At 43.2% G+C, this 22,868-nt stretch overlaps 1 protein-coding gene across 4 annotated transcripts in view; it reads right to left on the bottom strand.

Moving 5' to 3' along the window:
* Positions 1–22,868, bottom strand: part of LOC311107821 (rap guanine nucleotide exchange factor 2-like) — a gene marked incomplete at its 3' end in the record, with an annotated part of 149,212 nt that overhangs the window by 95,976 nt on the left and 30,368 nt on the right. For all 4 annotated transcript variants that reach the window (XM_084150379.1, XM_084150380.1, XM_084150381.1 and 1 more), the window contains exons 2-3: positions 8,138–8,208; positions 6,962–7,018 (exon numbers count right to left, since the gene is read on the bottom strand). In XM_084150379.1, the coding sequence (XP_084006505.1) occupies positions 6,962–7,018; positions 8,138–8,208 (128 nt within the window). The remainder of the gene's footprint in view (positions 1–6,961; positions 7,019–8,137; positions 8,209–22,868) is intronic.

The raw sequence follows: 22,868 nt of genomic DNA, 5'->3' as shown, positions 1-22,868 counted from the left end.
AGCGGAACAGGTCCTAATCCAGGCACTTGTAATCTCCCGTCTGAATTACTGCAACTCGCTGTTGGCTGGGCTCCCTGCCTGTGCCATTAAACCCCTACAACTCATCCAGAATGCTGCAACTCGTCTGGTGTTCAACCTTCCCAAGTTCTCTCATGTCACCCCGCTCCTCTGCACACTCCACTGGCTTCCAGTTGAAGCTCGCATCTGCTACAAGACCATGGTTCTTGCCTACGGAGCTGTGAGGGGAACGGCACCTGCTTACCTTCAGGCTCTGATCAGTCCCTACACCCAAACGAGGGCATTGCGTTCTTACACCTCTGGCCTGCTGGTCCCCCTACCTCTGTGGAAGCACAGTTCCCGCTCAGCCCAGTCAAAACTGTTCGCTGCTCTGGCACCCCAATGGTGGAACAAGCTCCCTCACGACGCCAGGACAGTGGAGTCACTGACCACCTTCCGGAGACACTTGAAACCCTACCTATTTAAGGAATACCTGGGATAGTATAAAAGTAATCCTTCTACCCCCCCCCCCCCACAAAAATAAATAAATAATAATAATAATAATAATAATAATAATAATAATAATAATAAAACAAATATAAAAGGAATAAAATAAAATTATAAAGAGAAATAAAACAAAAATAATAACATAAAAAATACAAATAAAAGAAAGAAATATATATAATTAAATAAATTGTAAAGTGGTTGTCCCACTGGCTATCATAAGGTGAATGCACCAATTTGTAAGTCGCTCTGGATAAGAGCGTCTGCTAAATGACATAAATGTAAATGTAATTGGAGATGTACCTGTGGATGTATTTCAAGGCCTACCTTCCAACTCAGTGCCTCTTTGCTTGACATCATGGGAAATCAAAAGAAATCAGCCAGAAAAGAAATTGTAGACCTCCACAAGTCTGGTTCATCCTTGGGAGCAATTTCCAAATGCCTGAAGGTACCACGTTCATCTGTACAAACAATAGTACGCAAGTATAAACACCATGGGACCACGCAGCCGTCATACCGCTCTGGAAGGAGACGCGTTATGTCTCCTAGAGATGAACGTACTTTGGTGCCAAAAGTGCAAATCAATCCCAGAACAGCAGCAAAGGACCTTGTGAAGATGCTGGAGGAAACATGTACAAAAGTATCTATATCCACAGTAAAACGAGTCCTATATCGACATAACCTGAAAGGACGCTCAGCAAGGAAGAAGAAACTGCTCCAAAACCGCCATAAAAAAGCCAGACTACTGTTTGCAACTGCACATGGGGACAAAGACAGTACTTTTTGGAGAAATGTCCTCTGGTCTGATGAAACAAAAATAGAACTGTTTGGCCATAATGACCATCGTTATGTTTGGAGGAAAAAGGGGGCACTTGCAAGCCGAAGAACACCATCCCAACCGTGAAACACGGGGGTGGCAGCATCATGCTGTGGGGGTGCTTTGCTGCAGGAGGGACTGGTGCACTTCACAAAATAGATGGCATCATGAGGATGTGGATATATTGAAGCAACATCTCAAGACATCAGTCAGGAAGTCAAAGCTTGGCCACAAATGAGTCTTCCAAATGGACAATGACCCCAAACATACTTCCAAAGTTGTGGCAAAATGGCTTAAGGACAACAAAGTCAAGGTATTGGAGTGGCCATCACAAAGCCCTGACCTCAATCCTATAGAAAATGTGTGGGCAGAACTGAAAAAGCGTGTGCGAGCAAGGAGGCCTACAAACCTGACTCAGTTACACCAGCTCTGTCCGGAGGAATGGGCCAAAATTCACCCAACTTATTGTGGGAAGCTTGTGGAAGGCTACCCGAAACGTTTGACCCAAGTTAAACAATTTAAAGGCAATGCTACCAAATACTAATTGAGTGTATGTAAACTTCTGACCCACTGGGAACGTGATGAAAGAAATAAAAGCTTAAATAAATCACTCTACTATTATTCTGACATTTCACATTCTTAAAATACAGTGGTGATTCTAACCGACCTAAGACAGGGAATTTTTACTAGGATTAAATGTCAGGAATTGTGAAAAGCTGAGTTTAAATGTATTTGGCTAAGGTGTATGTAAACTTCCGACTTCAACTGTATGTATGTATGTATGTATGTATGTATGTATGTATGTATGTATGTATGTATGTATGTATGTATGTATGTGGGACAGAATGGTTAGTCACTTAAAAATCATGTCAACCCCTATTATTATTTCACACAGAGTACATGTAACTTTGTGATTTGTTAAGCTACATTTTACACCTTTACTAATTTAGGCTTGCCTAAACAAAGGGGCTGAATACTTACAGTATGCAATGACTATATTTTAGTTATACACTACCGGTCAAAAGGTTTTAGAACACCCACTCATTCAAGGGTTTTTCTTGATTTTTTACTATTTTCTACATTGTAGAATAATAGTGATGACATCAAAACTATGAAATAACACATATGGAATCATGTAGTAACCAAAAAAGTGTTAAACAAATCAAAATATACTTTATATTTGAGATTCTTCAAATTGCCACCCTTTGCCTTGATGACAGCTTTGCACACTCTTGCCATTCTCTCAACCAGCTTCATGAGGTAGTCACCTGGAATGCATTTCAATTAACAGGTGTGCCTTCTTAAAAGTTAATTTGTGGTATTTATTTCCTTCTTAATGTGTTTGAGCTAATCAGTTGTGTTGTGACAAGGTAGGGGGGTATACAGAAGATAGCCCTATTTGGTAAAAGACCAAGTCCATATTATGGCAAGAACAGCTCAAATAAGCAAAGAGAAACAACAGTCCATCATTACTTTAAGACAAGAAGGTTAGTCAATACAGAACATTTCAAGAAATTTGATGATGAAACTGGCTCTCATGAGGACCGCCACAGGAATGAAAGACCCAGAGTTACCTCTGCTGCAGAAGATAAGTTCATTAGAGTCACCAGACATTGCAGCTCAAATAAATGCTTCACAGAGTTAAAGTAACAGACACATCTCAACATCAACTGTTCAGAGGAGACTGTATGAATCAGGCATTCATGGTTGAATTGCTGCAAAGACACCACTACTAAATGACACCAATAAGATGATGAGACTTGCTTGGGCCAAGAAACATGAGCAATGGATGTTAGATCGGTGGAAATTTGTCCTTTGGTCTGGAGTCCAAATTTGAGATTTTTGGTTCAAACCGCCACGTCTTTGTGAGATGCGGTGTGGGTGACCAGATGATCTCTGCATGTGTATTTCCCAACGTAAAGCATGGAGGAGGTAGTGTTATGGTGTGGGGGTGCTTTGCAGACATTGTCTGCGATTTATTTAGAATTCAAGGCACACTTAACCAGCATGGCTACCACAGCATTCTGCAGTGATACGCCATCCCATCCGGTTTGGGCTTAGTGGGACTATCATTTGTTTTTCAACAGGACAATGACCCAACACACCTCCAGGCTGTGTAAGGGCTATTTTACCAAGAAGGAGAGTGATGGAGTGCTGCATCCGATTACCTGGCTTCCACAGTCCTCCGTCCTCCGTCCTCCACCAAATTTAGATGGTTTGGGATGAGTTGGAACACAGAGTGAAGGAAAAGCAGCCTACAAGTGCTCAGCATATGTGGGAACTCCTTCAAGACAGTTGGAAAAGCATTCCTGGTTGAGAGAATGCCAAGCATGTGCAAAGCTGTCATCAAGGCAAAGGGTGGCTATTTGAAGAATCTCAAATATAAAATATATTTTGATTTGTTTAACACTTTTTTTGGTTACTACATGATTCCATAATTTTGACGTCTTCACTATAATTCTACAATGTAGAAAATAGTAAAAATAAAGAAAACCCTTGAATGAGGTGTTCTAAAACTTTTGACTGGTAGTGTATATATCATTTTCTTTCATCCTAAAAAACAATTAAAATGTTCCACTTTGACAGAGTATTTTGTGTATATTGTTGACTAAAAAGGACAAATCCATTTTAATCCCAGTTTGTAACACAAAATGTGAAGAAATCCAAGGGGTCTGAATACTTTTGCTGTTCCGTTTAAGATTAGGGAGGACATATTTATTTTAATGGCATGGCCTTATTTCTATTACAGCATATTGGATGACTGTCATTCATATTCCATTCACCCAGTTCAATGTAACATTGATAGGTTTAGGCTACTACATGATACTCAAATTTGCCCTATACCCATCATGAGGTTGCTAAAAACGGAGCCTACAAATGAAAGTTTATAACGTAGGTGCACAGGTTGAGAGACAAATTGTAGTAATCAAGGTGACAGACAGTGACATATTCAATACCACCTTGCACACTCTTGCCTGCATCTAGCGGATCTAGGGTGTAATCATTAGTCCAAACAGTTGCAAACAATTTGCAACTAAAACGAGAGTTTTTATTGGACAAATTCAGGTAGGTCCATCCCGTTTCGATCTGTTTGCTTCCATTTAAGAAATGTTTCACAAAACAGAATTAGCGGAATGAATACACCCCTGATCACAAGCACACAGTTCATTAATTTTTGAGAACCATGAGCCTCCTAAGTTCTGTATTGAAGTCAATGTACCCAGAGGACGGAAAATAGCTGTCCTCTGGCTACACCATGGTGCTACCCTACAGAGTGCTGTTGAGGATACTTTAGACCTTCATTGCAAAACAGTGTTAAAATCAGTTATTTGGTGACATAAAACTATACTAAATATATTCATATCTAAAATATATTGATAACCCCAATACTGACATGACACTCCCCAGTTCCGACAGAGACCATCACTCTCATTGCCATCAGCCAGTATTGCCATCACTCAGCTGACACGTTGAATCAACCGTCTTTGTCCAAGCATCTTTACAGTGCATTTAGTCCATTACAGTGGTGTTTCTTATAGTAAACAAAACTCTTCTCAATCTAGATCTGCACATTCAGAAAGATGTAAATGCAATGTTCCCTGAGCGTTGTCTGGATGGGACAAGTTATTTCTCCCAGTTCTCTTCCCAGATCAGATGACCTTGTTTCCAGAAGCGAGCGGGCACGTTCCCAGCTGATTACAGTCGGACCCTGGTGGGAGTAGGAGCTGGTGATGGGAAAACTTTCAATCAGCTGTGTGCGAGCGCTGCACACACACACAGGGTAAGTTGGACACACTCACACAGAGGAAGACAGACACACACACACACACACACACACACACACACCCACACCCAGAGGCACACATCAGGAAAGAGGGAAACCCAGAGATGAGGACTGCTGGGGGGTATAATCAATTCCTGTCAAGTGAAATACTCTGGGTTTATAAACTGATGTACTAAGATGGCGGTGCATTGCCTGTAGCATACACACTATCAACCTCACTTCTGGGTTTCAGGTTAGGACAGAATTGGAGTGGATGTGAGATAAGAGTTGCTTAGTCTTGTAATAATTGACAGTCCTTCACCTCCCTATCTAAAATGTAATGTCTATGCCTCCATCTCAGGAATTGTCAAAAGGGGGCCATCAGTATTTCTATCTAACTTTAACTCCTTATAGTCCCCAGGTAGACAGAACTCATTGTTAAAAATAGAAAAGGTAAAGGGCACCACTACAGCTAAAGATCCTTAATCAGATTCTCCACAGGGGGAGACTGCATCTTATTTTCCCACTGTCTGCTCCCAGCACTTATCCAGGAAGAACAACAGTCTGAACATCTACAAGAGGAATCCCCTACCCTGCCCAATAATAGTCATGCATGCATACATGCATACTACGTAAACATTACACATGACCACAGGCAGACACGTGCACACTTACACACAGTAATACACAAACACACAGTGGGTAGCGAGAGACTGCTGAAAGTGTCGTCACACTAGCCCCAAGCTACCAGCAGGGTACCAGACGCCCCCTCTCTCATCTCGCCACTACTACTTTTGGCCAATGGGAGCAACTGTGTGTGTGTGTGTGTGTGTTTGCACAACTGTGTGTGTGTGTCCTCTGACTATAGGGCATTCTGGGACAGCCCTGCTCTCATCTAAATGAGGCAGGTCCTCTAATCAGTTCCCTCTTAATGAGATGAACCCCCGTCTATATAGGTCATTATTTCTCTTCAGAGATGGATGACAACAGCTAAACCTCTTGTCAAGTGTATGTGTGTCTTCCAGTGTGTGTGTGTGTGTGTGTGTGTGTGTATCCAGGAGGGTCTCTGGCTCAGCCTCATAACAGGATGTCTTGGGGAAGAACAATGGAGCGGACAGTGCCAACAGGAGAACTAAACTGTGCCAGGGGAACCCAGAGGGCCCCTTTCTTCTGACGCACCACCCCAAAAAGCTCACTGCACAGTATTTGTATTCATTAGAGATCCCCATTAGTTCCTTCTAAGGCAGCAGATACTCTTCCTGGGGTCCAGCAACATTAAGGCAGTAATATGCAAAGCACACACACACAGTCGCGCAAGCACACACACACACAGTCGCGCACACACACACACAGTCGCGCACACACACACACACGTTAAGCCTTTTCAACCCTCTCAAGACACCCCACTATCTTTTTAGTGTGGATTGGAAGACAACATGCAGAGGATTACCTCAAATGTCCTAGCTTGCCAGGAGCTAACCATACAGAGGACTACCTCAAATGGCCTAGCTAGCCAGGAGCTAACCATCCAAGACGAGGTTTTGGTAGCAATTAAAGCTTAATTTTGTAATCAACCACAACTCAATGACTTGTAAAGTAGGCCAAATTCAATTGTTCCGGAATACCTTGCAGGTCTCTCTGCTTCAGTGGTTTAGATTCACTACTAGGTAGCACATAGAGGATATCTGGTGACTGCGTCGATGCTCACAACCATTTGTTTTCATTAGCATCGATTAAATCATTAATTTCGCTGTGCGTCATTAAGGGGCCATAATCGCTGCATGTCAATAAGTTGGACTCTGACAATGTCTAGTGTAAAGGCTTCCGGCAGAGAATATCTACATATGATTTATTAAGAATGGATGTACAAGGGTACTTACTAGTAGAGCACTTCATTGGCATCGTGTCTTTCATAGCGCACTGTCTCACACATTATCCTGTAGGAGAGAGGAGAGAGGAGAGGGGAGGACAGGAGAGGAGAGGACAGGAGACAACAACAGTGATAACAAAGTTAGCAAATACAAAATAACAGATGGATGGTTGGGTTCACTAAGTTTAATTTATTGAGTTTGTAGAAGCGCTCTACTAAGTTTACCTTTTTGAGGGGAAGGAAATGTAATTCCAATAAAAGTATTTCAAAAAACGCAAACTCCAAAAACAGCCCAGAGTGTTTGACATAAATGTTCCTGTTGCGCAGAACAAGCAGGAGAAAAACAAGTCTCTGAGAACTAGCTACCGCAGAGGAAAACAACATTCCTTTAATATAAAAATAAAAAGCTATGGCCTAATCCCATAGGTAGTGGGATTGTTGCTAAAGGGCTAACATGCTTTTGGACCACAGGCGGTGGGCACATTCTTTGTGAATCAGATGGGCGGGCAGGGGGCTCGTGGTGTGTGTGTATGTGTGTACGTACGTACGCTCACGTGTATGTTCTGTGTGAGTGCCCCTGTGTGTGTGAGCGTGCCTGCCTCTGTGTGTGTGTGTGTGTGTGTGTGTGTGCCTGCCTCCGTGTGTGTGTGTGAGAGCGTGCCTGCCTCCGTGTGTGTGTGTGTGTGTGTGTGTGTGTGTGTGTGTGTGTGTGTGTGTGTGTGTGTGTGTGTGTGTGTGTGTGTGTGTGAGAGCGTAGAAAGGGGAAGTGAAGGGGTCAAGATGTGGAATGTCCCAGCATGCCCGGGTCAGGCGCTCTGGTATTGTTCCCCAGAAGTGTAATCCACATGCATACACACATGGCCTGATGTGAACGTACCCCAGACTAAGAACTGACCAGACACTGAGCTCACTCCTAACTGGTGACTGGCACGCCCTAGTCAAACTGGCTGAATCACTGATGTCGCTGGAGACATTTGGAATTGAAATTTCTGGATATGTATTTCAAGATGAGATATAACGTATCATTCAAGATGAGAAGGTGTCACCATCTAATACTAGTTTTAATCCTATCAGGGTTTTGTACAACTGCTAATCACAGATTGTCCATGTAATTATCAAGTATATATTCATGTGTTATTCATGTGTAATTCATTTGATCAATGTAAATCAATGTGGGAGCTCTCACCTCAGCTGGTGTTCTCTGAGGTTAGACAGGGCCTCCATCCCATGCAGATAGGAGTAGACTATCTCCAGGTCCTGTGGGAACAGATGAAACGGTCAGATTATTAGCATTTTAACACTCAGATTTTACAGGGTGCAGGGTGTTGGAATATCATGGGAAAAAGGTCAACATATTAACAACAGTAGACAGATGAAGAATCCGCAGTTCTAAGAGCCAAACAACCCTTCTAAAATGGCCAGTGCTGTCCCTAACACATAGGTATTTGAACTAAATATAAGAGTGGGGAATAAGTAGCCTACTGCCAGGGGAAGAGACAGGAGGTACCACTATAAACTCCTTATTCAGTACCTCCCTTCATCAAGTGACCAATTGCAGTCGCAGGTTGTGCTTTGGTCGGTGGCACTCATCCAAGATGGAGGTGAAACTAAGTGTCCATGCAGTCAGCACAGCACAGCCACTGTCCGTGAGTGCACACTGGGGCAGTGACACCGCAGAGGGTACTGAGTCAGTGTGTGTGTGTGTGTGTGTGTGTGTGTGTATGTGTATGTGTGTATATATATATATATATATATATATATATATTTATTAATGTTGTAAATGGCTATTGTAGCTAGAAATGGTTGATTTTTTTATGGAATATCTACATAGGCGTACAGAGGCCCATTATCAGCAACCATCAGTCCTGTGTTCCAATGGCACGTTGTGTTTGCTAATCCAAGTTTATCATTTTAAAAGGCTAATTGATCATTAGAAAACCCTTTTACAATTATGTTAGCACAGCTGAAAACTGTTGTGCTGATTAAAGAAGCAATAAAACTGGCATTCTTGAGACTAGTTGAGTATCTGGAGCATCAGCAATTGTTGGTTCGATTACAGTCTCAAAATGGCCAGAACAGTGAAGAGGTGACTCCGGGATGCTGACCTTCTAGGCAGAGTTGCAAAGAAAAAGCAATATCTCAGACTGGCCAATAAAAATAAAAAATTAAGATGGGCAGTCTGAGATATGGCTTTTTCTTTGCAACTCTGCCTAGAAGGTCAGCATCAGAGCAAAAACCAAGCTATGAGGTCAAAGGAATTGTCCGTAGAGCTCCGAGACAGGATTGTGTGGAGGCACAGATCTGGGGATGGGTACCAAACAAATGTCTGCAGCATTGAAAGTCCCCAAGAACACAGTGGCCTCCATCATTCTCAAATGAAAGAAGTTTGGAACCATCAAGACACTTCCTAGAGCTGTCCGCCCGGCCAAACTGAGCAATCGGGGGAGAAGAGCCTTGGTCAGGGAAGTGACCAAGAACCCGATAATCACTCTGACAGAGCTCTAGAGTTACTCTGTGGAGATTGGAGAACCTTCCAGAAGGACAACCATCTCTGCAGCACTCCACCAATCAGGCCTTTATGGTAGAGTGGCCAGACGGAAGCCGCTCCTCAGTAAAAGGCACGACAGCCAGCTTGGAGTTTGCCAAAAGGCACCTAAAGACTCTCAGACCATGAGAAACAAGATTCTCTGGTCTGATGAAACCAAGATTGAACTCTTTGGCCTGAATGCCAAGAGTCACGTCTGGAGGAAACCTGGCACAATCCCTACGGTGATGCATTGTGGTGGCAATATCATGCTGTGGGGATGTTTTTCAGCGGCAGGGACTGTGAGACTAGTCAGGATCTAGGCAAAGATAAACGGAGCAAAGTACAGAGAGATCCTTGATGAAAACCTGCTCCAGAGCGCTCAGGACCTCAGACTAGGTCGAAGGTTCACCTTCCAACAGGACAACGACCCTAAGCACACAGCCAAGACAACGCAGGAGTGGCTTCGGGACAAGTCTCTGAATGTCCCTGAGTGGCCCAGCCAGAGCCCGGACTTGAACCTGATCGAACATCTCTGGAGAGACCTGAAAACAGCTGTGCAGCAACACTCCCCATCCAACCTGACAGAGCATGAGAGGATCTGCAGAGAAGAATGGGAAAAACTCCCCAAATTCAGGTGTGCCAAGCTTGTAGTATCAAATCGTATTTGTCACATGCACCGAATACAACAGGTCTAGACATTACCTTGAAAAGCTTACTTACAAGCCCTTAACCAACAATGCAGTTCAGGAAATAGAGTTAAGAAAATATAAATAGAATAACGTAAAAAATAAAAAGTAACACAATAAAATTACATACAGTTGAAGTCGGAAGTTTACATACACTTAGGTTGGAGTCATTAAAATTAGTTTTTCAACCACTCCACTAATTTCTTGTTAACAAACTATAGTTTTGGCAAGTCGTTTAGGACATCTACTTTGTGTATGACAAGTAATTTTTCCAACAATTGTTTACAGACAGATTATTTCACTTATAATTCACCGTATCACAGTTCCAGTGGGTCCGAAGTTTACATACACTTAGTTGACTATGCCTCTAAACAGTTTGGAAATTTCCAGAATTATGTCATGGCTTTAGAAGCTTGTGTTATGCTAATTGATATCATTTGAGTCAATTGGAGGTGTACCTGTGGATGTATTTCAAGGCCTACCTTCAAACTCAGTGCCTCTTTGCTTGACATCATGGGAAAATCAAAAGAAATCAGCCAAGACCTCAGAAAAAAAAAGGGTAGACCTCCACAAGTCTGGTTCATCCTTGGGAGCAATTTCCAAACGCCTGAAGGTACCACATTTATCTGTACAAACAATAGTATGCAAGTATAAACACCATGGGACCACGCAGCCGTCATACCACTCAGGAAGGAGACTCGTTCTGTCTCCTAGAGATGAACGTACTTTGGTGCGAAAAGTACAAATCATTCCCAGAACAACAGCAAAGAACCTTGTGAAGATGCTGGAGGAAACAGGTACAAAAGTATCTATATCCACAGTAAAACGAGTCCTATATCGACATAACCTGAAAGGCCGCTCAGCAAGGAAGAAGCCACTGCTCCAAAACCGCCATAAAAAAGACAGACTACGGTTTGCAACTGCACATGGGGACAAAGACAGTACTTTTTGGAGAAATGTTCTCTGGTCTGATTAAACAAAAATAGAACTGTTTGGTCATAATGGCCATCGTTATGTTTGGAGGAAAAATGGGGTTGCTTGCAAGCCGAAGAACACCATCCCAACCGTGAAGCACGGGGGTACCAGCATCATGGCATATTATTATTATTATTATCATGCTGTGGGGGTGCTTTGCTGCAGGAGGGACTGGTGCACTTCACAAAATAGATGGCATCATGAGGAAGGAAAATTATGTGGATATATTGAAGCAACATCTCAAGACATCAATGTAAATAGTCCTGGTGGCCATTAGATTAAATGTTCAGCAGTCTTATAGCTCGGGGGTAGAAGCTGTTAAGGAGCCTTTTGGACCTAGACTTGGCGCTCCGGTACCACTTGCCATGTGGTAGCAGAGAGAACGGTCTATGACTAGGTTGGCTGGAGTCTGACAATTTTTAGGGCCTTCCTCCGACACCGCCTAGTATATAGGTTCTGGATGGCAGGAAGCTTGGCCCCAGTGATGTATTGGGCTGTACGCACTACCCTCTGTAGCGCCTTACGGTCGGATTCCGAGCTGTTGCCATGGCGGTGATGCAACCGGTCAGGATGCTCTCGATGGTGCAACTGTAGAACTTTGAGGATCTGGAGACCCATGCCAAATCTTTTCAGTCTCCTGAGGGGGAAAAGGTGTTGTCGTGCCCTCTTCACGACTGTCTTGGTGTGTTTAGACCATGGTAGTTTGTTGGTGATGTGGACACCAAGGAACTTGAAACTCTCGACACGCTCCACTACAGCCCCGTCGATGTTAATGGAGGCCTGTTCAGTCCTCCTTTTCCTGTAGTCCACGATCATCTCCTTTGTCTTGCTCACATTGAGGGAGAGGTTGTTGTCCTGGCACCTCCCTGCCAGGTCTCTGACCTCCTCCCTATAGGCTGTCTCAGCAAACTTAATGATGGTGTTGGAGTCTTTCTTGGCCATGCAGTCATGGGTGAACAGGGAGTACAGGAGGGGACTAAGCACGCAAACCTGAGGGGCCCCGGTGTTGAGGATCAGCGTTGCAGATGGGTTGTTGCCTACCCTTACCACCCGGGGGGGCCCGTCAGGAAGTCCAGGATCCAGTTGCAGAGGGAGGTGTTTAGTCGCAGGGTCCTTAGCTTAGTGATGAGCTTTGTGGGCACTATGGTGTTGAAAGCTGAGCTGTAGTCAATGAACAGCCTTCTTATACCCAACAAGACTCAAGGCTGTAATCGCTGCCAAAGGTGCCTCAACAAAGTACTGAGTAAAGAGTCTGAATCCTTTTGTAAATGTAATATTTCAGTTTATTTTTAATAAATTAGCAAACATTTCTAAAAACCTGTTTTTGCTTTGTCATTATGGGGTATTATGTGAAGATTGATGAGGGGGAAAAAACAATTGAATCAATTTTAGAATAAGGCTGTAACCTAACAAAATGTGGAAAAAGTAAAGGAGTCTGAATACTTTCCGAATGCACTGTATGGAGAGACAAACATACTGTATGTAAAGACCGACATACAGACATTTAGACAGACACACCTCCTCTGCCATTCTGGCAACATCCTACACCCTCACAGAGCCCCAAAGAAAATGTCTGTGAGAAGCACCTTATCTAAGAAATATTTATTTTAGAGACCAAAAAGAAAACAGGACGGGTGGTGCTTCCCCTCATTTGTCTTGACTTTGTCAGCTGACACCAAGCTCTGGGCTCTGAGACCGTCTGACACCAAGGGGGAATGAATGGAGAGGTCAACCCGGTTTGAAGCACCTCAGGTTAGATGGAGAAAGGGGAGGGAGTGTTTGGTTAAAATGACCCGCGAGTCATACCAAAGCAAGAGTTACTACAAACACAAGAACATAGATCAAACACACAACGTTGTACAGTTATTATTGGTACAATCACACATATGAATGTGTGCACATTGAACAGACAAGGTCTATAGGCTATTATGCAAAGCTGGAATTGCTAATAGGATATCAAAGAATGCCCTATATCCCCTCAAAATACACTAGATGCATGCAATACAAAACACTGTTTAGACAATTGGCTGTTAGTTGAATTAAAACTAAAAAACTAAACTAGGTTGGCCTTCAAAGCTCCATAGACTGGGTTACCTCGCCCCATGTTACATCATGCAGTGATATCCCCAGCCTAATTGTAGCCTTATGTTCTGTTCTCACATCACTCACTGTTTTGTATACTGTGTGGACCTGATAATTCTGCATGGAGACTGGCTGGGCTCTGGCACCATCTACTGTACAAGGACAGCACAGGCCAATTCATTTGGGATTTATCATAATAAAATGGCACAGTACATTAAAACAAACTATCCAGCAAGCTGAAATGAATAGAAATTGATAACACCAAAATAAGACGTATTGACATTCTTATAGTTGTCAAAGTTGCTATACAATGATTTTAAGCAAGACAAATACCATCTTTGGAAGGGATAATCTGGACTCATTAAGCCTCAACGTTGCTTATGTAGAATGAACAGTGAACATGGTGATTCACACGGATTCACACGGGACAACAAGGCCCTGTTGAAAGCTTAGGTAACATCCTTCAGTCTTCCCTAAAGTAGGCCAAATCACAGATTGGAGAGGTTGGGTAGGTGAACGCACTAACGTGGAAACCTTGCTTTGACTTATCCAATCACATACACTAACAGACTATAACCTCAAGGAAGGGTTGTAAGGAGGATTCAAAACACCACAGCACAAGTCTAATTGCCCATTGCCGTGCATGGAAGCAGACCTTACCAATAACGACCACTAGGTGGCATGCTACTACTGTGTTTTTCCCATAGGCTTACTATAGCTCAGTGATGTCACAGTGTGAGAAACAGCGCCACTCCTTCGCCACTCAGGAGCTCCATCCAGTAAGATAGACAAATATGCAGAACCATCAATTGTGGTTTTGGTCTTAAATATTTCATATTGACTCTTGAGATTAGCTCCATGGAAAGAATGAGGGACACCATTTTCCCACTGCCACTCACTACCATGCGCTTTCATTTTCCGGTTTTGTGTTTTGGGATTGTCAAGTTAGATGTGTGTGTGACAGAGAGAGACACAGAGAGAGAGACAGAGACAGAGAGAGAGAGACAGAGACAGAGATCGAAAGAGAGACAAAGAGAAAGAGAGCAAGCATGTGATGGGGGTTATTAATAACAGTGCTATTCAAGCACAAATGTGGTCAGGAATAACCACACAATGGACTTAGTCTTACTTGCTATTATAACATCAGTTGTTCAATAACACCACTACTGTCTAGCTTCTGATTTTACCCTGAGTAGGCTACTACAATCACACCATGTTTCATCAAGGCCTTGGTGTTGTGGAAATGACGTCCATCTCATTAATTTCCCCATTGGCCGTGACTAAATACAAAAGTCTCTCAGACAATGACAGGGTTATGAGTCAGAGCATGGCTACGCTGGACAGATCAAAATGAGGTGGGCCAAGATGCCCCATACTACTAGGCTACCAGAGCTCCAACACCATAACATCCTACCGCTGACACCAATTGTAAATTCTACTCATTCTGACCCTTTGCATTTTTGAAATACCAGATATGTTATTCTTTATGGGGTCTGGGGCATTTTGCTCTGTTATCATCCACTTCCTGCTTATTTCATTATATGTTTCACCACACCTCTGGATCTGAGTCAGACAGTAGCAGTGTAGCGTACAATACTGTAGGCAGAGGTATTTCCTCCCAGGACATTAGGGCATTAGCCAACAATGATAGCCTTGTGTTCCCTGTTTTGAGGGCCAAACACAATATGACCAAGGCTGCCTCTCCAGTCCCCATTATCTATGGTTTGTTGTGTAACTCCATGGGCAGCGTTGAGTGACATGACAATCAGTTGAGCAGAGAGAGTTCAAGGAGGAAGTGACAATGTTTAGCTAAACCGTGCATGTCCACTGACATCCTGGATTCAAGTTAGGAGGAGAACTAGGCCTATAACATGATCTAGATTCAAGTTATGATGAGAACTAAAGGTGAAATAAATCAATAAAATAAACATGCTCATTTAGTATATAACTTCAATTCGAGGGTGAAGAATTTACAACATTTTCATAACACATTTTAGAGATTCCAGTCAGCAATTGTCCACTTGACCTCAACTCGCTCCCTTTCACTTTCACTAAAATGGGAAGGGACACCAACAACAGAGCCTCATTTAAAACCTAAAATGCCATCCACTCCTCTTATCTCAAAACCACTGATGTGTCTGCAAACAAGATAGGGAGCTTTCATTGTCCGCTCCTTTCAATGGTTTATTATTTTGGGTCAGCGTGAATGCAAACCCCCCTGCATCTTTCACCTTGATACAGTAGGCGAGACATCAAAGGTGTGGTCACCACCTTAAAGACAATGAAGTCCTGTGGGGAAGGTAAACGTGGACATCACCTACAAAGAGGACGGCAGGTAGTCTAATGATTAGAGTGTTGGGCCAGTAACCGAAAGGTCGCTAGTTCCAATCCCCAGGCAGACAAGGTGAAAAATCTGCCAGTGTGCCCTTAAGCAAGGCACTTAACCCTAATCGCTCCAGGGTCGCCATTGATAATACAAGCACCCACCAAATTATTATATTTATTACTATTTTAAACCTCATTGGCTTAGCTTAAGAGACCTCCAATGTTGTGATATATTAGCCTATATATTATAATGATACAATATCTGTGAGATTGCTGTGAGAATTTGTAATGTGTAACATGTTCGATTTTGTGTTTGGTGCCATGAGATGGGTGGTAGTGGTGAATGTGGTCTTCGGTTTCCACAGGATATTAAAATTATATGACATGTTATTGGCCATAAAACTTGACATGGGATGAGTGTAATGAGCATTTCATTGGGTGCATTGACCTCACAAAGGGAAGTAAACCAATGACAGGAGCTCTGTGGGCATTTTGTAAGACAGTGTTGCCATCATAACCTCCATCATTCAGTCAACAGTAGCAGCCTCTGAGGTAGGCCCTGCTCCAATACATCATAAAATAGAGATTTTAAATTTAAAATGGGAATAATCTCTATAGCAGATCAGTGATCACCTTGAAGGAAATAACAAAGTAAGGATGTATTTGAAAAGTATTCCTAAAAAGTATATCAGGAGACAGTCACTCAACCATTGGACATACGTGACAGAGATTGACTCAACCACTGGCCATACGTGACAGAGGTAGACCAACAGTGAGGTCACGTGTGGGGAGGCATGGGTCTGTCACCTGATGAGAAGTTGTTGCCAACATCAAGTTCACAGTGAGCAGCATCCTGTTGGCATGCCTTGTGTAACTAGACTGGTTCTCTGCTCCATCAAAACAATGTGTAGTCTACCAGTTAGCTCAGCTCATTAGCATGTCTCCGCCTTAAGACGCCTGTGTCCCCGATCCCTGGCAGGCGGGCACGTCAAGAATTGAGCCTTTAAATCGGGGACGCTTTGCACAGATAGATTGTGGTTCTGTTTCGGAGAAAAGCTGTGAAAAGCACAAATTAATCCCCCGCGACTCAGAGCCGCCCTAGATTCCTAACAAATCACTCACTTGTCACTGAGGGTGATGATTTCACCATATCTTCAGAGGGCAATATAATATATAATAATAATAATATGCCATTTAGCAGACACTTTTATCCAAAGCGACTTAGTCATGTGTGCTTACATTTTTACGTATGGGTGGTCCCGGGGATCGAACCCACTACCCTGGCGTTACAAGTGCCATGCTCTACCAATTGAGCTACAGAGGACCACAATGAGGCAATGAGATGTGGCAGCAAGTTCATAGCTCAATCTAGTGACCGGTGAAACAAAAAAAGAAAGCAAAAATCATCCCATTATCAGTATGACTGCTGCCATTTTGAATTTAACCTTTAGCCTTAATCAGGTTAGGCCTCTTTTAATCTGGTTGTCCCTCCCACCAGGCTGCGTCCCGGTGTCCATGGATCCCTTCACTGTGACAGTAGAAGGGCCATCTTGTGTGTCAGCCAGGGGTGAGGACTGCATTCCTCAGATGACACTGCCGAGATAATGTCTTCGTGTCCACACAAATAACACACAAGGCCTATGCTATGCCCCCCGCCGCTCCCTAACATATGGAAGGTATGACATGCCAGGAGGAAGAGGCATCTGGGTCGTCCATTAGTTAGAACATGTCTTGAGCCTGGCTACATTCTGGTGCTAGCCAGAGACCGCTCACTGTAAAGTATTACAGTGAGTGTTATTAGCTCATGCAGACATCAGTGAGAAGAACAAAATGCTCCACATACATCTTTTTAAAATATAATTTATATTAATGGCATTGGGCTGAAACACATAATTCAAATTGTGGCTTTAATGTAATCAGTATTTAGTAAGGCAGCTGACTGGGAGGAGGGTATGACTGTATAATGAGATAGAGGCAGAGGACAGTCAGACAGACAGAGTGGTGAAGGTCACCAGATAAGTGTTGTCTACTGTCAAGTATGTGCAAATGGCACATAGTACGTTTATACTGTCGGTTCAGCACAAACACGCCCCAGCCCCCATCGGTGTCAGTGTGCCAAGCAGGACTCATGAGGCCCCCAGCCCATTCAAAATAGCAAGGATAACAGTTTATCCAAAATGTTGTAGGAGACACGTACACCTCAGGCAGGTGGGCACATGATGCATAATGCTTGTGCAAGTGTGTGTCATTGTGGAAGTAACATCAATAATGTGTGCAGTGGTGTGTGTGTGTGTGTGTGTGTGTGTGTGTGTGTGTGTGTGTGTGTGTAGCTGTGTATGCCTGTGAGTGAGAGGACAGTGACTGCTGTCCTTGAATCTCTATTGACAAAGAGTGTGGGGGCCTGAGGGGTATTTTTATCAATTGCCGGTGCGACCAGACAGCAGGTGGAACCTTTCTGTAGGAGAGCAAGGTCACAGAGTAGCTGGGCGCTACACACAGTATCAGTGGGTGTCCTGACTCCTGGCAAAGAGAAGGGCCAACTGTCTTGTTCTCAAAACTCCATGTGCGCCACACTATGGCAGGAATGTTGGTGTGGAGCAACACTTGTTTCCCCCTGGTGCTACCTTAAAATGATTAGCTAGTTCATTGGAGGCTGGCACCAACACACATTACACAAAGCTAAGTAGCTAGTAGCAGCATTAGTATTGCTGTGCTAGCTAACTCCAACAAGCTAAAGCAACACAGCACACAAACATACTGGAAATTGGTAGAAAAACAATGCAGTGCAACGGAACTAGAAACCATTTGCTAATGCTAATCGATAGTTTCAAGGAAACCCAGTCTGTAGCAGTTCTTCACACCCTGTTTGTGTGAATTATGGGAGGAGGGGACATTGTGGCTTTCAGTAACAGGAATCTAGGAGGCATGTGAATGAGCTTAGCACCTCCACTTGAGCTGCCAGGATAAAGTCTTTAAGAACAATAGCGCAGTTAGATTCCTTAAGCATGCACATAGGATGATGGTATGCACCCTTTGGACTACCATATTTCTTAAATCAGGTTTGAGCTGTAAATCAGAATTGGCTGCCCTGCGTTCTAAATTGCAATTTACAAGTAGGAATCTTAAATGCATATATTTATAAGATACATGGGATCAATAGGGTGTGCAGGCCTTGACTGATGACCATTGGTGACCACTGCACTAGCTATCATGCTAACACACTGCTAATATTCTATGTTAGCATCACAAAAGGCACAGGACTGGTACATTTCACCGTTACACTGCATTCATTCATCAGAGCATGGAAAACCAGGGAGGTAAAAAAGTACTAAAAATAGACAAGTTAGGAAGCACTGACGCTCTGGACCTGTAGGGCGGTTCGGTGAACACGGATGTTGAAGCAAGAGCCTTTCAGGCCTCGTCACGTGCAGAGATAATTTTTAGGGTCATTATGGTTGGTTAAGAGCAGGGTGCGGAGTTAAAAACAGAGGAGGAGTAAAACAATTAAATAGTCCCCTCACTGTGCATCTTTACTGATCGTTTTCTCCAAACCCAAGTGAGTGAACAATAAATGGGGCCCGTTTCTAAGGCAACCTCCTTACCTACAGTATAGCAGCTATAGTAGTAATACTTGGCTGTAGTCAATACTTCCTAAATGGGTCTGAACTCATGTCTCACAATCTTAAAGTACATGATCTCATAACAAGATAGCAATAAGCTGCTGGCTTGAAACATGTCTGTGGTAAAGTAACCAGAGGAGCTTCAGTTATCAACACAGCTCATCACTTGTTAATGTGTAAGATTCTGATGGTAAGATGGCTTCCACTGTTAACCTGTCATACCCTCAGGCAGGCAACTAGGGGATAGGACCTTTAAATGAGACCAGAGTTCTGCCTGTGCTGGTATAACTGTAATAACTTTCTGTAGAAACATTCTTTAGGCTTCATGGTGGGGAAATTGGCACATTTTATACCACAGAAACCTTCTATTGGGGATAGTTGCATATTTGCAAAGGATGTCGTCAGCATAGAGGAATATCCTGCATAAGTAGGCTAGTTATTTTTGTAAGAGCTACTATTACTGAATTATTCTTATAGAAAACAGCCAAGACAATTCCATCTACAATATCATCAGGTACTGACAAAACTCTGCCATTATTTCTTGTTCATGAAGCTAAATTCAGCCACTGTTATTTTTCTCCACAAACTACAATCCCCTGGCAAAAACCAAGCAACTGATATCGTCGGAATAATTGACGTGGTAAATAAACATGTATGCATAATTCATGAGTATGTTTACCATTCCTCAGGGTGGATCCTCAGAGAGGTAATCAAGATGGCAGCGGCAATCTCGTTTGTGAGCAAACATTTAACAATGTTATTTTGGGGGAATGTGGGGAAACGGCAATGTTAGGCCTAAGACTATGTATAGACAATGGAATTATGGGGACGGGAGAGGGAGGTAGGTATGAATGTTGGGGGAAAACTAAAAACGTGAAGGAAATAAATAATAACAGCTTTCATTGGGATGAGAAAGATGGACAAAGCAAGGAGGTATAATACCAGTGAAAAGTGTGTCCATGTTGAATAATGCAGCGTGTGGACCCATCGCTGAATATCAGATTATGCATTGTGAGGACACGACATTGTAACCCTGCTATGCCTATGGGTGCGAAAGAGCCAATCTGTACACGCCAAATGAGCATTAGCTTGCCCGCAGGCGTTCAGTCTGGTGTTATTTTAACATTATCCACACAACATTAGTCAAGCGACGTCGATACAGGATCTCAACAGTCATCTAATTAGCACTGCATTTTATGCTCTGAGCGGGGTGTGAGTTGTGTGTAACTATAGATCACAATTATGTCAGCATGGTTAGACATGGCAATACCTCAAAGTATGGTTAGCCATGAAATAGCCAATCAAAACCTCTAAACTAGACCAAAAAAAGTTACCTCTTAACTAACCAACAGCAGGCTATTCAAACATTACCAGTACAAAAGGTGCTACACAAGGATATAAGTGTTGCCCAAACCCGAATGACCTCACCACACAGCCTCCAAGTTCAACCATTCTGACCACAATCAACTTGACTAGCAGCAAACTGACTCACATTCAAACAATCACCATGACTCTTCTTAGCAACTTCTCACCACAGCTTCTAGCCACAACGTCTCTGACCACAGATACTGTTAACCGAACAACAAACCATGACTTTGTCCACAACCTCTTATCATCATTAATAACTTCAACACAACCGTTGCCCCCGACTCCAACCATCTAACCCAGGGTTCTTCAATTCCGGTCCTGGAGGGCCGAAACACCTCTGTTTTTCATCCTCTCCTTCTAATCAGGGGCTAATTCAGACCTGGGACACCAGGTGAGTGCAATTAACTACCAGGTAGAAATAAAAAACGGAAGTGTTTCGGCCCTCCAGGACCGGAATTGAAGAACCCTGCTCTAACCTAACCACAATGGCTCAGTATGGATTTGACCGAGGACTCTGAACACTCGTTTCAACAAAAGGATAATTCAGCACTGTCATTCAACCAAGTTTTAGCAGGTCCCAGCCGGGAACAAAGCCAACTGTCGGGCAAAATGAAATACGCTCCATTTCGCCCAAACAAAGCCTTCAAAGAGGTACGGGGTAATCACAAAGTTACAGAACATCCCATAAAGATCAATTCATGCTAATCCACCCCAAAATGAAGCAAACTGGGTAGAACGATATATTAATAACTAAGGTCAATTTGACCAAACAAATGATTTGCTGTATGGGGTCAAATATGCCAAAATGTATTGTTTTGTTTTTCTGTCCAATTAAATATACAAGCATGGCAGGACTGGGGCAAGGTCATGAATCAGAAGTAGTTGGGATGATAATAGCAAGTCAGGTCTGGGCTCTGCTGGGCTTCGATACAGGGCTGCTGTAAACCAGCCATTCTCTCTGCTCCTGTGGCCATTAACCCTCAACCTATCCGCCAGTGCATATTTTCAGGCCTCCACTTGGGTATTTATGGAATCCAATAATCAATCTCCTTACTCCGTGCAACTTCTCCCCTCAGCATTCTCTGAAAGGCAATTCCAGCCATGGGCTATGTTGATATCATGCCCCAGTTGCTAGGGAACAACCCGTCAAAACGGCTTTGCTACGAGCATGGCTTTCATTTGGAGGGAATATTTTAGGCTCCTAGGGCGTAAACTCCCCCCCCCCCCCCTCGCCAGATGGGCATGGAATTTTGGGGGGGTAGTAAATTTAAGATGGTAAATGGTGACATCTTCAGATTGATGAGAGGTGAGCTTCTCTCTCAACTTGATGGGGTTTCAATGGCAGGGGGGATTTAAATGGACTTGTAATCGATATTCTTTATGATATGCAGGTCGACTGCTCACAACTGGTCATTTCTATTATTTAGAGAAGGAATGCACACATGCATCACCCTCGTAAAATCACTCCACACAAACCTCTCCCAAACCACTCCCCCCAATCCACACAGACAGCAGATCCTGAACACCAACCCTGAACCAATGCATTTGTGGCTCTCTAGCAGTACTTAGGGGCATTTCAGTTGCTCTACCTTGCGAGTCAAGGTTACTTTCCCTCGTCACTTGCCATGTGTTTACTGTGTTTCAAGAGGGGCTTTGATATCTGGGGGTAATTTGTGCAGAGACAACATGTCCCCAGTGATCTGGGAGCAGGCCAGAGGCGAGACGCCTTTGTTAGTAACCAGATGACCGAGTCACCAACATTGCGCCAACGTTCCAGTGATAATGGAGATGGATCTCTCACCAGTATCCCGTCTGTTTCACCTCTCTACCTGAGGGTATAATTATCGCCTTATATATACTGTCAGTTTTAAGAGACAAATGGCACTTCTGTTCTCAGAGTCTTTAACCCAGTCGCTCTAAGCCAGGGGTGTCAAACGTACGGCCCGCGGGCCGGATCAGGCCCGCAAACGGGTTTAATCCGGCCCGCGAGATGATTTAAAAAATAAAAATAAAAAATAATAATTCATTTTCTTTTTTTTCTTTTTTCTTTTTAAGTATAAAAATGCGCTGCAATTTTTCAATAAAATAAACTGCTGTTTCTACTTTTAACATTATGTGCTTTGGCACCCTCATTGCCCCAATATGTCTCTGTCAAAAAAGAGAAAAGTGGACGCAGAGTGTTCCAAGAAAAATGGTCATCCTATTTAATCACGGAATTGAATGGGAAAGCTGTATGTTTGGTGTGTTCAGAGCATGTTGCAGTGCTGAAAGAATATAACCTTCGTCGCCACTATGTGAGTCTTCATGCTGACAAATATGACAACTTTCAAGGAC

The sequence above is a fragment of the Coregonus lavaretus genome (genome assembly GCF_964263955.1).
Source record: "Coregonus lavaretus genome assembly, chromosome: 32".
NCBI lineage: Eukaryota > Metazoa > Chordata > Actinopteri > Salmoniformes > Salmonidae > Coregonus > Coregonus lavaretus.
This window is presented reverse-complemented; position numbering and strand designations above follow the sequence as displayed.